Source organism: Amblyomma maculatum, chromosome 1 (genome assembly GCF_055883805.1).
Source record: "Amblyomma maculatum isolate TAMU_Amacu chromosome 1, ASM5588380v1, whole genome shotgun sequence".
In the NCBI taxonomy this organism is placed as follows: domain Eukaryota; kingdom Metazoa; phylum Arthropoda; class Arachnida; order Ixodida; family Ixodidae; genus Amblyomma; species Amblyomma maculatum.
Window position 1 is genome coordinate 351,444,534 of NC_139344.1, and position 15,436 is coordinate 351,459,969.

A 15,436-nucleotide genomic window follows, 5' to 3' on the forward strand; every position below is an offset into this window, starting at 1 on the left:
AGCTTCTTTCTTCAAGAATCCTTTATTTGAACCGCGGTTTATCAATCATAATCATATAGGAGTGTGAGTTATCTTACAGCAGTCTATCCCGTTGACAAATAGCCGCGATCTTCGTCATATTTCTTTCGGGGATCTATACAGGCATGGAAGATGCGAGCCAGCCGTAGCGAGGAAATTTCTATGCCTGTGCATGCTGACTTGTATACAGGATCACCCAGAGTTTGACCACCTTGCTTTCAATAGCGCTCCTTGAGCTGATGCTGAATATTATTGGACAAGCAGCCCACACTCCGCCTATATGTATACTATTACTGAGTACTGACCATAAGCCACAACATGCTCAAAAATGAAAAAGCGTAAGTTGTGCTACGCAGTGGAACACCGAGCTGAAAACAAACGTTTTTAGCAATTTTGTATTGTTATTACGAGAATGGCACGCCTTCGCAACGGACTTCCACACATATTTGAGTTGGTTCTTGCTGACGGAGGGAAAGCGTAGCAGGGGACGGCAGAAAGTTAGGTGGGCGGATGAGGTTAAGAAGTGCGCAGGATTCAAGTAGATGCAGTTAGCACAGAACCGGGTCAATTGGAGAAATATGGGAGAGGTCTTCGCCCTGCAGTGGGTATAGTCAGGTTTATGATGATGGATGATGGCCGCTGCTTCATTGCCTGGTACAGGTATAGTTAGCAGAATGGGTACGTCAGAGTCGCTACTGTGGGAACTGGTTGGTGACCACTTGTGCAGAACAACGCACACACGAGCAAAAATATGTAGGGATTTATGCCAAAATTTTTAAAAGGAAGGAAATAGACAATGTAGCGCATTTCGTGTATATTGAAATAATTATGCACATTTATTTTATGACTATTGTGTATATTTAAATTATTTGTGTTGTGTTTTCGGCAACTTAACAGAGAGACATTTTCTTCATCATATTATTACTGACTATAGGAAGAAGCGGGCACTGGAGTGGGCAAGAGCGCTTGCGCTATAGGCACATCGACATCCATTAAATTCATGTCATCGCCCCCCTTTATGTTCTTTCTTCGCTGGTTTGCCGCCTCGTAGAAATACTTGTTAGTTTAAAAAGTCAGTTTATAAATGTGTACGCGTTTGAAAGACTGCCTGGAAAAATAACTAAACGACGGAACACGTTATAGCATGATCGTGAAAATATTTCTTCCATTAAAATGATGTTACAGCGATCATCTGAGAGATCTGCTTTTCTAAGGTCGTAAAAGAGCTAATACTATGAAAAAAATATTAAAAACTTGTGCTTATGTAAGTCATGTCTTCAGATGCAAAGAAGAGGCGTTGTATCATAATTTGTATGTTATGAAATTTTATTACAATTTCTTATTTTTATATGTATGCCTTTCTAAACTTTCTATCTTTTTTCCCGAAAGTTTTGCACTTAAATCTTTGAACATGATGCTTAAGGGAAATATTATTTGCATGTATGAAGTACAATTAACAGAGCTATACTTTGACGCAAGATAAGCCAAGTGTAGTACATCATTCAATAAAAAAATTCCATGGTCTCTCAAAAGCACCGGTTTTCGTAAGGTCTCAAAAGCGTGAAAGTATTCCTTAAACCTCAATACGTGACCTGCAGAAAGCACTTGCGCTTTTCTGTAACGTAATCTTTCCAGTCCTTCCACTGCGAATGCAGGTATGCAACCAAACAAACAAAAAAAAAACACAAAAACCTGCCATGTTTCCTTCTGTAATGAGAGCATTATTACATGCACAGAAGCCTGATCAGACAACTTTCTAATCAGGCCCTTAATCGATGGCCTTCTAACCACTAGTCCGCACTACAGGGATGCATATATTTAGAGTGTCAGAAGAACCCGACCCCAGCTAAATGCGTACAAACTACCTGAAACAAGGATCGTTTAAATCCACTCGCTTTACATCGGTGAGAGCACGAGAATTATGTCTTCCTTTGAGTCCATGCCTCGCATACCATTGATACGCAGGGTCACGTTCACAACAGCGCTGGCTACGCGATCCTAATCGTATACATAGCTGCGGCGTGACGGCACAGCTCGATGTTTTTCTACAGGGGCGAATGCTCGTGATATCAACTCGCAAGACAGCGGAGATATCGAGAAAAAATGCGAGCGATGAAATGAATAAATGAGATGCGTCCACAGGCGATCGCTCGATCAGTTAGGGCGCGATGATGTATACGCAGCGCCGGGCACTCGGGGCGGCCCGTCGCTGTATCGAGGCGCCCATCGGACGGCGGCGGGTGGCGGCGGAACCTTTGAAGAAAGCGAGGAGGCGCCGCAAGACGTAGCCGTGACCACGAACAATGCCGCGACCTTGCGCCGCAACGTCGCGCATCGCTTGGAGGCTAGTGCTAACAAGCCATGCGCGCGAGCATAAGAAGCCACGCGCGAACAAGTACGTGGGCACGGGACCATGTCTCACAAAACCGGTCCCTATAGACTTTGAAAAATAAGCAATAAGCATGCGTATAGGTGTATACACTATACGTGTCTGATTCGTGCTGTGCCCCACGTGTTCCTCGTTTTATTTTTGTCTTCTGCCGGATTGTATGCGATAAAGTATGCATGGCGCAAAAACAGCATGGCGCCTGGCTTCCTTCACTCCGCACTTGTGGTTTTCAAGCCCTCCCCTCCCCCCCCCCCCCCCCTTCTTTTTTTTTTCAAAATTACCGGTGAACCCAATCACGTACACAACAAAAAACCTCCTTCGCTGTGGTACGTCTGTTTTAAAGGGAAAAGGCAAATGTGTGCGTTGTTCAGCTGGCTGTAACTCTGCACTTTAATCGAAACTGTATTTATACATCGGTCGGCGTTGGTTGCAAATAACTCTTCATAAGAAAGAGCGGAGTGTAAGCAACAAGCTCCAGACTATATATCGTCTTCACGCAAGGTGATGTGGTTTTTGTCGGCATAAAGCAAATTCTTACAGAGTCGACTGTGCTGTGCGCTTTTTGGGAGTACCGGCTGCCAGGCCCAGTGGTGGCGTCTCTATATAGGGAAGTTGGCACTAAGAGGGAACTCAAGAGCCCAAACCGATCCATTTGTCCTTTGCAGTTCACAAAGATTTTTTATGTCCATCCAAACTAACTTTCTCAACTTGTTAGCCATTAGTTCAGGTTACATTTACGATAGTGCACCAAATAGTAAAAGTCTAGTGAAGGTTTGCAGCCCTTTTAAGCTCCAGGTGCAACTAAGGTATATATATATGTATACGCTTCGGGCTATGGTGTGTAACAGCGAACAGGCACAAAGCGGAAGAGCTATAGGAGGTATTCAATTGACGTCACTGGCACCACTTTGTGATGCAGGTCAAAGCTCAAGCAGTGCAAGCCGAAGCATGCGATAAGGCGGTTAGATATGCATATGCTTGCAGCCTTTGACCGTGCTACATGCATCGCCAAACGGCGCCACTGTGGCGTATACAGGCGCATACTTCTCTCTTTCCTTTTCACTTCCATCTTCCTCATTTCCTGGTGTATAAGCATACACAAACGGACCACCCTTCTGGCCCTTCAGATTAATCTCCTTGCTTTTCTTACACCACAATACCTCTAACAAAGTATGATATCCATGCCATAAGCGGGCACCCAATTTATGCCTGTTACGGTGTTGGAATTTTTAGAGTAATTGCAGTTGAATATGTTAGGACCCTTCGATCGAAAGCTAAACATTATCTTCTGATCTCAACTCAGTCGGCAATAACAGAGCGACATAAGAACTATAGGTAACTCGTTCGATCGTCAGTGACGACTAGTTTTCTTTTGTCCTGCCTTATATCACGTACTCATTGCTTGAGGTGTCAAAAGAAGATTGGTGAAGAAGGTGGACATTTCCACAGACTGTAAGGCCTCCATGACTGTCTTCGACCTGTGTCATACTATTGGAAGTACATTCATTCGTGCAGTTCGGCATTGCCTTGTTTTTATAAACCCTTGATGATACGTTATTGAATTTTTTCAGCGTCTACAGTTTACGGAGTATGTCTTCATTGTCCCTGCCTTGATTATGTGTGTAATTATGGTGAATGTAGCCTCTGATTATGTATACATAATGCACTAAAGACTTCAAGTGTCAAAGTTAAGTTAAATGAAGCAGAGCTATTCGTTTTTATTTTTATTTGCTTCACACTCCCTCATGGCCCATGCAGAGGACATTTAGAGAGGGGGTTGGCGGTGCTAATTTTTACAAGGATTAACAATACAGAAAAGGTTATTTAACATGGCATAATAAATAACACGAGTAAGAAAGATACCTTGCAACATCGTTATAAAAGATTAGCAGGCATAAGATTGATGCAGATCTTATATATGTTTAAAAGATATCGAGGAGACAATAAACTTACGAAAAAAAGGCAACGTTATGCAGGGTATATATAGTAGAGAATATTAGGACTGAAAATTCCAACAGCAGCTGTAATATCAATCAGCGACAAAAATTGATTATAGCATTGCACAAGCAGTTTTAAAAACAGGAAAGTGCACAGAACCAATCGGCGTCATGGGCGTGCAGCATCATAAACCGAAGAAAAATAAAATGAGTGGCTAATCTATTGCGAAGTGTTCCGTGACCGCTTTTTGAATTCCTCAGTATTATTAGTAGTACGTAAGCAAGGCGGCTGGCAGGGGGTTTCATTCCCACAACGTCCTGGGCATAAAAGATGTCAAGCAAGCAGGAGTGCAACAAAGATGAATGCTGACTTTGTGCGAATAATCCATGCAGGATGAGATCTACGTGGGTGAAGTGAATAGAACTTTTTTCTTTTTTTTTTTCTTGTAATCGGTCGTGTGATAAATTTTGAAGAAACGACTCAGCGTGACACCGTTCTGCGCACGTCAAGGGGAGTTAATAATACATTCTTCATGAGCGTGCAGAATCGCTGACAAGGGGTGATTAGGGCTACTATTGATTACTCCCGCAAAGTAATGCAGATCGCCTGAGCAATATATAAATAAAAAAATCCGAGAGCACTGTGGAATCTACACCGCCGAAATGCGAAAGTCTAAACATTGCTGGTACGCACGGTACATCGCGTTTGCTCTCATTATTGTTATCAACTAAATTCACCGTCATTATCATTGCTAATGTTATCATTGCCATTATCACTAACTGCAGCGTCATTTCATCGCTGCTATCATCCCCAAGGTAGACAATGAGAATTTAGATATGTGTTTCACGATCCCGGGCGCGGCGCAGTTGGTAAAGCGCTCGACTGAGCCAGGATTTATTTATTAACTATCCTCCTCACGGTAGACAAGAAGAATTATGATGAGTGTTTCATGATCTCGGCCGTGGCGCGCATTTGGTTAAAGCGCTCGGCTGGGGATCCAAGGAATGGAGGTTCGCTTCTCGGTGGAGACAGGATTTATTGATTTCAAGTTCTGTTTTCAACTTCCTTCAGTAGACAAGGAGAATTACGATATGCGTTTCGGTTGATGACGTCATTTGATTGGCAGCTATAGTGGGACAGGACGCCGTGAGTGTGAGCCATTAAAGGATTCCGCCTTATTATTCCTATAATTGCACCATTACTCCTCTTTTTTCACCCTGGTGATTGGGAAGGTGTAAGAAGGCTGCGTTTAGCATCAAATGCGTAAAAGTGCGACTAAGCGCGCAAGCTGTATTCGCTGCGACATCGACCGAGTCGATGCCACAAGATGGTGCACGCAATTCACAAGACGTGACGTAAGACGACATCGTCATCCTGTCAATCCAGCGGTTTGGCCGTTGCTGCGCACGTATAACCATCATTCACGTTGCAGTCAAGAGGGTGCGACGTGTAGTCCTGCAAATGATTTCATTTTTCTTTGTGCAGCGGTTCGTGAGCCCCAAGATGCACGACCTGCTCGCTGGCAGCGCCGCCATGGCGGCGTCCCCTGCGACGCCCCCTTCGTCGTTGCAGTCTCTGGGCCCGCCGCGGTCGTCGTCCTCCTCCTCGTCGACCTCACACCACTCTCGGAACCACCACCACCACAACAACCACCACAACACCGCAAACAGCAGCGTTGTAAACACCAGCAGCAACTCTGCCGGTGCCCCCAGTGGAAGCGGCGGCCGCTCTTCGTCGTCTTCTTCCTCGTGTGCCGTGGCCTCTTCGCCGTCGACGCCACTGGCAACCAGGAGCCCCGACCACGACGAGTCCGGCCAGGTGGGCAAGGCGTCCGGCTCCTCGACTTCTGCCATTGCCGGGGGTGGCCACGCGTCCTCCGCGGGTGTGACGGGAGGCTCGTCGCCGTCCTCGACGGGCGCTGCCGGAGCGTCGTCGGCCTCCTCGGTGTCACCAGGAGACGCGCAGTACTTGTCGGCCAACTGTGTGGTGTTCACGTACTATAGCGGCGACATCTCGGCCGTTGTGGACGAGCACTTTTCGCGTGCCCTGAACGAAACTGGAGCCTACGACGGGAGCACCTCCTGCAAGTCTGGCGCGTCGACGCTCAAAGGTCAGTGAGTCCAGTCTTCTTACGCACGTGGTTTAGGCTGTAAACGAAACACGCTATTCCTGCGTTACCGGCGTTCGTGTATTGAGTGATCGTCATATACAACAGCGCCGTCGACGGTTGACATATGCTTTATGTTAAACTGCGCGTCTACCGTATACAATATGCCACTGATTAGAAGGGATCTACAATTTTAACGATTGCAACTCTGTATAGCCGAACAAAAAGCAGTTTTGCATCCCTCCGCAACCACCAGCTACTATACGTATGGTGCTGAACTTTTGTGTGTGTGTGCAAGAGACTGATGCCATATATCATCTTCAATGCATGGGAGCCAATCGCACGGTAATATGGCATGGCGCCCAAACAATTATACAGAGCGAGTGATCGGCGCTATTTGCTCGCAAAATGATAGACGCAATGATGACGTAACGCAAGTAACGAGTTTGTGGATAATTACGGTAAGGGTGGGGTCACGTTAATGCACATAGCGACAATACGTATAACTGATTTTAGCCCTTTCGTTTCTTTTTTTTTTTTTTTTTTGGCTCTGTACCATGTCTGTTTCTTGCACCGTGATTAAATGCCTTCTTTGCGGTCAAAGAAACGCGTGAATATGGGCGCTTTTACATTCTTCGGCATGGCTTCAGATCGCTCGGACCATGCTTAATGTTGTCGACTGTGTTAAATATAGGGTTTCCACGACGTCGAGAGGATTGGTTGTTCTTGGATGACAGATGTTTATGTCGGCTGAAAGGACAATTGACGAACTGTGGCATAAAACCCACAAGGGGGGACCTGGAAAGTTTAGTGTCATTTCATATAATTTGAGGCATTTGGCCATGTCTTGGCCACACGCCACACCCGGCGATTTTTAAGGCACCAAGTTGTGCGATTTATAGGATGTTTTCAGGCTTGGTTACATTACCATACGACACCAACAACTACGCTAAAGAAGCGAATGCCGCGACATCCATACAGCCACGAAATCAAGTAAAGCATGAAGTGGAGCCGCGCGGTGGCCAAAGTGGTTAAAGAAAGAGCCCTTTCTTCGCTCCGGCAGTGGTGCTAGAGGTGCAGATGTCATCGTATATTGTATATTGTTTTTCTTGAACTGGCCAACAGCTTGTCCCATTCCTTCGCCGCGGGAGCTAGCAAGAGTGTCTTTGGAGGGGGATTGCTAGCGCATTCCCATAGTAAATGGTCTTGGGTGGCGTGGCATAGGCTGAGCATATAGACGGAGTTGTTTTGCACTCGCCATCCAAGTTCGACTACGCTACCGTCTATATATGGTTCGTAAAAGTCTCAAATAGTGCATCGGTGAAGATCAGGGCACCGACGCTGAAATCAAGCAATATGATGCAATGGGAAGACGATCAATTATGAGAAATCCACACAACCAAATACAGCTCATGTGTCTGTGTCGCCTTCCTACACGTCCCGTCCGTTCGAGCTGTTCCTTCCTTCCATTCAACCAAATACCGCCAGTGTCAGATTTTTCGCATCGTATATTATTGGTCACATCTGTGATATATATATTGTAAGGTAACGCGAAGGTCGAGCTTGACGGATCGGGTTTTATTGGAGACCTGAAGCCTTAATTGGTCGCACAATGTAGCGAACCACACTCCGCTATGACGATGGGTATCTACAAGAGAGAGCAGGATGAAGATGAAGCAGCACGCCCGTATGAAAGATGAAGCGCCACACAGTGCTCACACTATTTCGCCCGCGCAGTTGAAGTGGCCAGCCTGGCCGCATTTAGTCCCCAGCATTGCGCCGAATAAAAGGATTCATGCGTGAAACGTGGAAAACTTCAGTGCCACGGTAACGACTGTCCGCAGGAGGGTAAACAGAGCATACGTTGGCAATATATATATATGTGTGTGTGTGCGTGTGCGTGTGCGTGTGTGTGTGTGTGTGCGTGTGCGTGTGCGTGTGCGTGTGCGTGTGCGTGTGCGTGTGCGTGTGCGTGTGCGTGTGCGTGTGTGTGTGTGTGTGTGTGTGTGTGTGTGTGTGTGTGTGTGTGTGTGTGTGTGTGTGTGTGTGTGTGTGTGTGTGTGTGTGTGTGTGTGTGTGTGTGTGTGTGTGTGTGTGTGTGTGTGTGTGTGTGTGTGTGTGTGTGTGTGTGTGTGTGTGTGTGTGTGTGTGTGTGTGTGTGTGTGTGTGTGTGTGTGTGTGTGTGTGTGTGTGTGTGTGTGTGTGTGTGTGTGTGTGTGTGTGTGTGTGTGTGTGTGTGTGTGTGTGTGTGTGTGTGTGTGTGTGTGTGTGTGTGTGTGTGTGTGTGTGTGTGTGTGTGTGTGTGTGTGTGTGTGTGTGTGTGTGTGTGTGTGTGTGTGTGTGTGTGTGTGTGTGTGTGTGTGTGTGTGTGTGTGTGTGTGTGTGTGTGTGTGTGTGTGTGTGTGTGTGTGTGTGTGTGTGTGTGTGTGTGTGTGTGTGTGTGTGTGTGTGTGTGTGTGTGTGTGTGTGTGTGTGTGTGTGTGTGTGTGTGTGTGTGTGTGTGTGTGTGTGTGTGTGTGTGTGTGTGTGTGTGTGTGTGTGTGTGTGTGTGTGTGTGTGTGTGTGTGTGTGTGTGTGTGTGTGTGTGTGTGTGTGTGTGTGTGTGTGTGTGTGTGTGTGTGTGTGTGTGTGTGTGTGTGTGTGTGTGTGTGTGTGTGTGTGTGTGTGTGTGTGTGTGTGTGTGTGTGTGTGTGTGTGTGTGTGTGTGTGTGTTTTGGGCACTTTCTATTTTTGCTACTCCCTGTTTCCCGTGGGTTATCGCAGTTGCTGAGGAAGGCCGGTAGACTATAGCTTCAGAAAAACGTTCAAACAACAATAGCAAAATACTGTTCAGAAACGTGGCTTGCATCCTCATCGTCGCATCTGTACCACTCGAAGCGAAGCTCTTGCTGTGTACTGTATCGACCATGCTCCCGTGGAACCGGGCTTCGGAACGAGCAAATGTCGGTCGGGGGGAAAGATCGACTGCGCAAAAGTGGAGGGCATCCCAGGAACGCCGGACGTCAAGCCAGCAATGGGCGGACAGCCCATCTTCTACTGCGCCCTGGAGGGACGGTGGAAAGGGGGAAACGGAACAGAGCAGCAGTTGACGCTTATTTTGGCGCCTGGCGGGGCATGTTGAGAAGACCCTCGAGACAGTGACAGGCGGCGGTGCCGTGTGATGTGCGGCCACATGACATGTTCGTCCCCTGCTTCCGTCATCTCGTACTTGAGAAGTTCGCGTTTAGTGGCCTTGCTGCGTTTTCTCTGGGGAGAGTCTTGTTACTGTCGGCGGTGACTGGAAACGGCGAGCCATGGTATAGCTGTCCAACTTTGCACGGTGAAGGCAATGAGATCGAGTGTTGACTCGAGCTCCTTGGAGGAAAGGAACCCTTTTTCCTACCGGCCAACAAAATGAAGGGCAAGGTTGAAGTCTTCCAGTTGTTTCGCAAGTACTAAATGTAGATTTTGACTGCTATATACTTATCTATATATATCTATATGACTGCATACATATTTATGCAACCTCTCAGCATACTGCTGATTCGTGTGTTTTTCACCATAAGATAACCCATGCACGATGCACTATCGAAACCTGCGGTAGCTTTCGAAGATATGATACGGTGGGAAAGTTACCGCCTTTCATCAGTCGGAAATGGCTGCGCGCATTTTCCGTTTCTTACTGTTTCTGCCGATCGCCTCTGTGATATGCAACACTAAACTAGATGCGGCCTTGTAAAATGAGCACATTACAACCATCGCGTGGCGCTGTTAGGTGAACACGAATACGTTAGAACATCTAAGCACGGCTCCGTGGGGTTCAATTTAACGACGTCGGCCGTCGAACTAGCTGTTTTAGTTCTGCAACACCTGCGTTCCTTTAAAGGCGGTTTTAAAATGCAGCTAATGTGGATAATCAGGACTGCGGGCTAAGTAGAGGTATCATTGGAATAGGCCTTGGCCTTGCAGTAGGGATAGTCCGGCTGATGATGATGAATATGGATATGATGCAATGCTGAGCCGAGCCGCACATCATTCCGTAACAATATTATTTCCCAAGCAGTGGCACAGCCAAAATGTTTTTTTCGGGGGGTGTTATACACCGCCAGTTATAAAAAAAAAAATATAAATATAGCCTGCGCCCAAACAATATCTCAGCATTTTGTTTTCTGTAATAAAGCTGAAGTGTGAATTGTTTCTTTCTCTGAAATATCTGCTGCATATGTATATCGATGGGGCATTCAAATAACATGGTGAAAAAATTGATGGTGGTTCAAATCGGATCCTGGATATGCGGAGCGAAACCTACCAAACGGATTGTTCACAAAGTCCGACTCGAACGTTGTCGTCGCCCATGCACTGACTGCAAACCGTATGGTGGGACTGGCGAATCGGCACATCATCTTGGCGTCTTCCGAATCCTCTTGCTCTATTTGACCGACTTTTTCTTCTTCTGCCGCTTCGTATCTCTTTTCCCGTCTGCTTCTTCTTGGTGTCTTCCGAACCTTGCTCCATATTATTGGAATCTTCTTCTTCTTCTTTCTCTTCTATCTTCCACTCTTCTTGTTCTTCCTTTTTTTTCTGACTCGGAGCAACTAGTTGTGATTGTTACGGCGTATGCAAAGTAGTGACCAAGCGACACTTAGCCGAAATATACTCCGCTGACTAGAGCAGCTTTCGCTATACAAAAAAAAAAAGGCTGTATGTATGGGCGGAGGGGGAAGGGGGGGGGGGGGGGGGGGTTCAGCGTTCATAAAATTTCGAAGCGTGGCTACGCCCCTGGCGCTAAGTAACGCTTTAGTTATTATAATTCTCAAAAGTTTCCGTTGAAATGTATGATCCTCCATAAAGTTGCCGTGAGAGAAGGCACTCCTTGTGTCTCGACTCGTATTGTTCACGAATGGTGCAGCAAATGCGATAACGCCCAAAAGTAATCATCATCGCCATCATCATCGAAAAGGGAAGTGGAAAGGTCTCTCCTATATATCCTCTCAATTAACCAAGTAGGCTACTGTCTTGCTGCATTTATTTGATTCTCGCACACTTGCTAATTTCATTCGTTCCTTTTCTGCTGCCTCCTGCTACGCTCGCCTTCCTTTGGAATCCAGTCTGGCTCCGTTACGAATCATCGGTTATCTTGCCTTTATACATTGCATGACCTGTCATGGCCATTTCTTATTCTTGATTAATACTAGAAATGCCGTTAACTGGTGCGTGTACTTTTACACATTCGGCACGTTTCCTCTTCCTCAAGGATCTACCATTTGTTTTGTTCCATAGCTCTCTGCGCGCTGTCTTCAATTAAATTAAGCTATTTTCGTAAGCCTCCAAGTTTCTGCCCTGTGGGTGAGTACCGGTAAGATACAGTTATAACTTGTCGTCTTCAGGGCTATTGGTAATCCTTCCATTCAGGATATCATAGTATTGGCAAATACACTCCAGCCCGATCTAATTCTTCTAGTCATTTCCCTCTGCTTTTCCTCTGTATAAGTCATTAATCATCCTTAGTAGACTCCTTTACCAAAGGTGCTAAAAGTGTTTGCTAAAAGTCTGCTAAAGGTGTCTAGTAACCGTCATCTCGAGCCACTCAGCGGGGCAATGTCATCATGCCGGCATACTTTGGCTAAGCATAGATCCTGGTGTGGAGAAAGTAATTTGAACTGTATCATATTTTATGATGGGAAGGTATTGCTATGAAACCTGCGGCAGTATTTGCGCAGTGACCAATTAAGACATTGACTACACGCGGAAAGCGACACACATATAGGAGGCAGGTTAGGTTAGACGCGGTTAGCGTCCCCTCGAGGCAGGAGAATGACCAGCGCCAATAAACGCTTGAAGTTCGTGCACCTAATAAGAGTATGCTTTCCTTACAACCTTACACATACTGATCGAGCACTGTTACTGTCACGTGTGCCATTTTGCTAAGGGAAACCAGTCAAAACTGCTGCTTCTAGTAACGTGCAAGAGACCCACCGTGTTGGCTGGGTTTATAGGCCCGGTACGGACGGTGTGTTCGCGGGCACAGCACTGCTGTACCCAACAAACTACTCGAGATAGGATGAAAAGAGGATGAGAGATGCTGAAAACAAAGTACAGAAGAAAAGAAAATGAGTCGAACGAAGTTCAAGCTCCATGTGCTTGGGTGCACGAGTCGGGTAGGAGTGGAGAGAGGCGCATCTGCTCGTTCCGGGGGGCGCCGCGGGTCAAGTCACTTCCGGAGTTGGAAACTCCAGGGAGTAAACAGGCGCCCGAGCCCACGTACACGGGTTCGGGCTCGCCTTCGCACGTGTGTCACTCCCGTCACTTCGGCACACTCCGTGGACGCATTGTGCCCAATAGTGGGAGGAAGAGAAAATAGCCCGCGTAATATTTCTCTGCCGTCGAAAACACTTGCGAAGCCTAAGACGGCTGCAGGCGCCTCCTGTATAGCTGAAGAGAAGGGTACGGCTAGCGAGACACATCATTAGTCAGCGAGCTCTTTACTTTGGCTAACCGCCGACTTCGTCTCGCTAGCTCGCCGCTCAGCTAGAGTCGGCTAAATAGCCTTGCTAATTTCGGTAGAAGCAAGAAAGAAAAAAAAAAGCGCATTGTCGTAGAACGGGAACTCCTGTCTGTCACGTGGCTGTCCGTCAGGTGACAAATTGCTGACCACTTCTCCCACAAGAAGAGGTTGGGTGCAGTAAATCGTTATTGGAACTAATATATATAACACGAAGATGATAGTAACAATGCGTGAAGTAAATGATAAGCACATATGTGCAAATCTGGTCAGATATGAACGCACGTATGAATGGCGATATCTGTCGATTAAGGGCTCAAACAAGGATTCATAATATATGGGTCGACATCGACTTCAGGAATGCCTTGGTTACCAGCGGTTAGTTTCCTCGGCTTATGTATACCAAACACAACTACACTTACAGAGTCCATGAATATGAAATAGATGCGCTCGTCTTGTCAGTCAATCTTCTGTATACGTGATGAAGGCATGGAAACATTGCTATATTCAGCGCTGGTACTTACAGTGTAATGGTTGGATCCAACACTTAACGAGAAAATGAGCGTAATTGACGACGTTAGTTTCCGCGCAGAACTAGGTGTTTTTTTTTTTTTTTTCATGAACCCTTCGAATGAAATATGGAATTGAGACGCTGTTAGTTGTGTTTAAAGTTTTTGTCGGCTTCACGACATCCATGTGAAAAGAAGGTAATTTGCTTTCAGGGAAGGCAAATGTATCTGTTACACTTTTTCTGAGGGCACCTAAACCGCGCCGTAGGGGAAGGAAGGAAGGTGGGGATGAAAGTGGAAAGAGAGAAGGGGTTGGTTGGCTTATGGGGTTTACCATCTAAACGCGACTCAGACTTTTAGAGGCGCCGTAGTGAAGGGCTGCGGAAATTGCTATCACATGGGGTTCTTTAACATGCACTGACATAGCACAACAGGCGGGCGTCTTACTTTTCGCCTGCCGTACAAAAGAGCTACAGAGTAATTTCCACCATCTGGGGATCTTGAACATACACTGACATCGAACAGCACATGGACGCTTCTCCGGCCATTTCAACTCCATCGAAACGCAGCCGCCGGCGGTCGGTTTCAAACCCGGTAGTATACTCCGGAGCAGCGGTCAGACATCTTAACCACTACGCTATCGCGGCAGGGCAAACATCTATTTGACTCGCAAACGGGGCAGCATCAAGCCACCAAGGTCTGGACTATGCATGCTTCCATCCCTGACGAGGCAATGACTATGTACTCGTTCCCCAAAAGAAAACTGATAGCTTTCATAACTGTAGATGGAAAGCCGCGATGTCAGCGCCGTCGTTATCTTCTGATGACACCTCGAGCTTCCAAGAATGTCGACGAGATGTAGTGGTCTAGGAACACCAACCGGAGCGCGTGCCGACAAATAGAGAGCAATGCATAGACGGCGCGCGAGAAAGTCACCCGTCGTCAGCATCGCTGTCACGCTAGACGAAAACTAAAAGACAAAGGGCGCACCAAGTGAAAGAGCAAGTTGAAAGTTTCTGCCGAAAGACTTTGAGGCACGCTGAAGACACCTCTTTGGAATTCCTTTTCTCTTTTCGCTTTGGGCCGCGGTTATTTGCTCACTCCGCGGGTCCCTTTTAGCGCGGAGTAAGCGGTAATGGCGGCGCCGCGCTTAGCTGTGCGAGGGGCCGGCACCTTCTTTTGTGGCGTTTCTCGAGTGGTCGACATTCCTTGCCAGCTCGTTAATCTCCGAGTCTCGAGAGAGCGAGCGCGTCATTGCCACTTCTCTCATTTAGGTGCTCCTCTTTTTCATTTCTTTTTTTCTAACACCTCCGACCTCGTATTTCGAAAAAGAAAACCTTCGTTTTGTTGTGCTGAGTGGCGACTTTTTCTCCCCTTTTATTTCTCTTTCTTCGCGCTGTCGTGTCACATTGAGCTTGCTACGCGCATTTCTAAGGCGAAGGACAATTCGTGGGTCACGGTGAATACAAAGAGAGGAGAACGCTCCGCAGAACGACAGAGTTCATCCTCCGCGGGGACTAAATTCACATCGCGCAGTTAACCATCTCATCACCCCCTCGAGGAGAGGCCGAGGCACAAGCCCGGCTCTAGGGCGGGCTGGTTCTCAAAGAGCACCAACTGGTGGACACTTAATTCGCCCTCACACTCCGTTCGTTTTATATAGTTTTGTTTTTCTCGCGTTTGTTCTTTTGTCTCTTTTTATCTTAGTTCTCGGCCCTCTGCCTCGGCGCACTTAATGCGGAACAATTAAAAGCTGCTTCTTGCTCGCGAAAAGAGTTTGCAGCTTACTTGGTATGGCCCGGAGCATTGTTTCTGGCATTAAGCAGAGAAAAAGAAAAGCTAGATCACATGGTCCTCAGCGCCGAATGTTCTCGGTGATTTATGGTTGCTCCTCGGAGGTTTTCTTGTTTGAAGGGTTTCACTTCGCGTCCTTCCAAAGGCCGCTTTTTTCTCCCACCGCAAATGTTCTTCGTGGCAACTTGTGCAAAAAAAAA

At 46.8% G+C, this 15,436-nt stretch overlaps 1 protein-coding gene across 1 annotated transcript in view; it reads left to right on the forward strand.

Moving 5' to 3' along the window:
* Window positions 1-15,436, forward strand: part of LOC146207764 (uncharacterized) — a 71,489-nt gene that overhangs the window by 16,153 nt on the left and 39,900 nt on the right. The window contains exon 2 of the mRNA XM_084587158.1: window positions 5,831-6,455. Within this exon, the coding sequence (XP_084443284.1) occupies window positions 5,831-6,455 (625 nt within the window). The remainder of the gene's footprint in view (window positions 1-5,830; window positions 6,456-15,436) is intronic.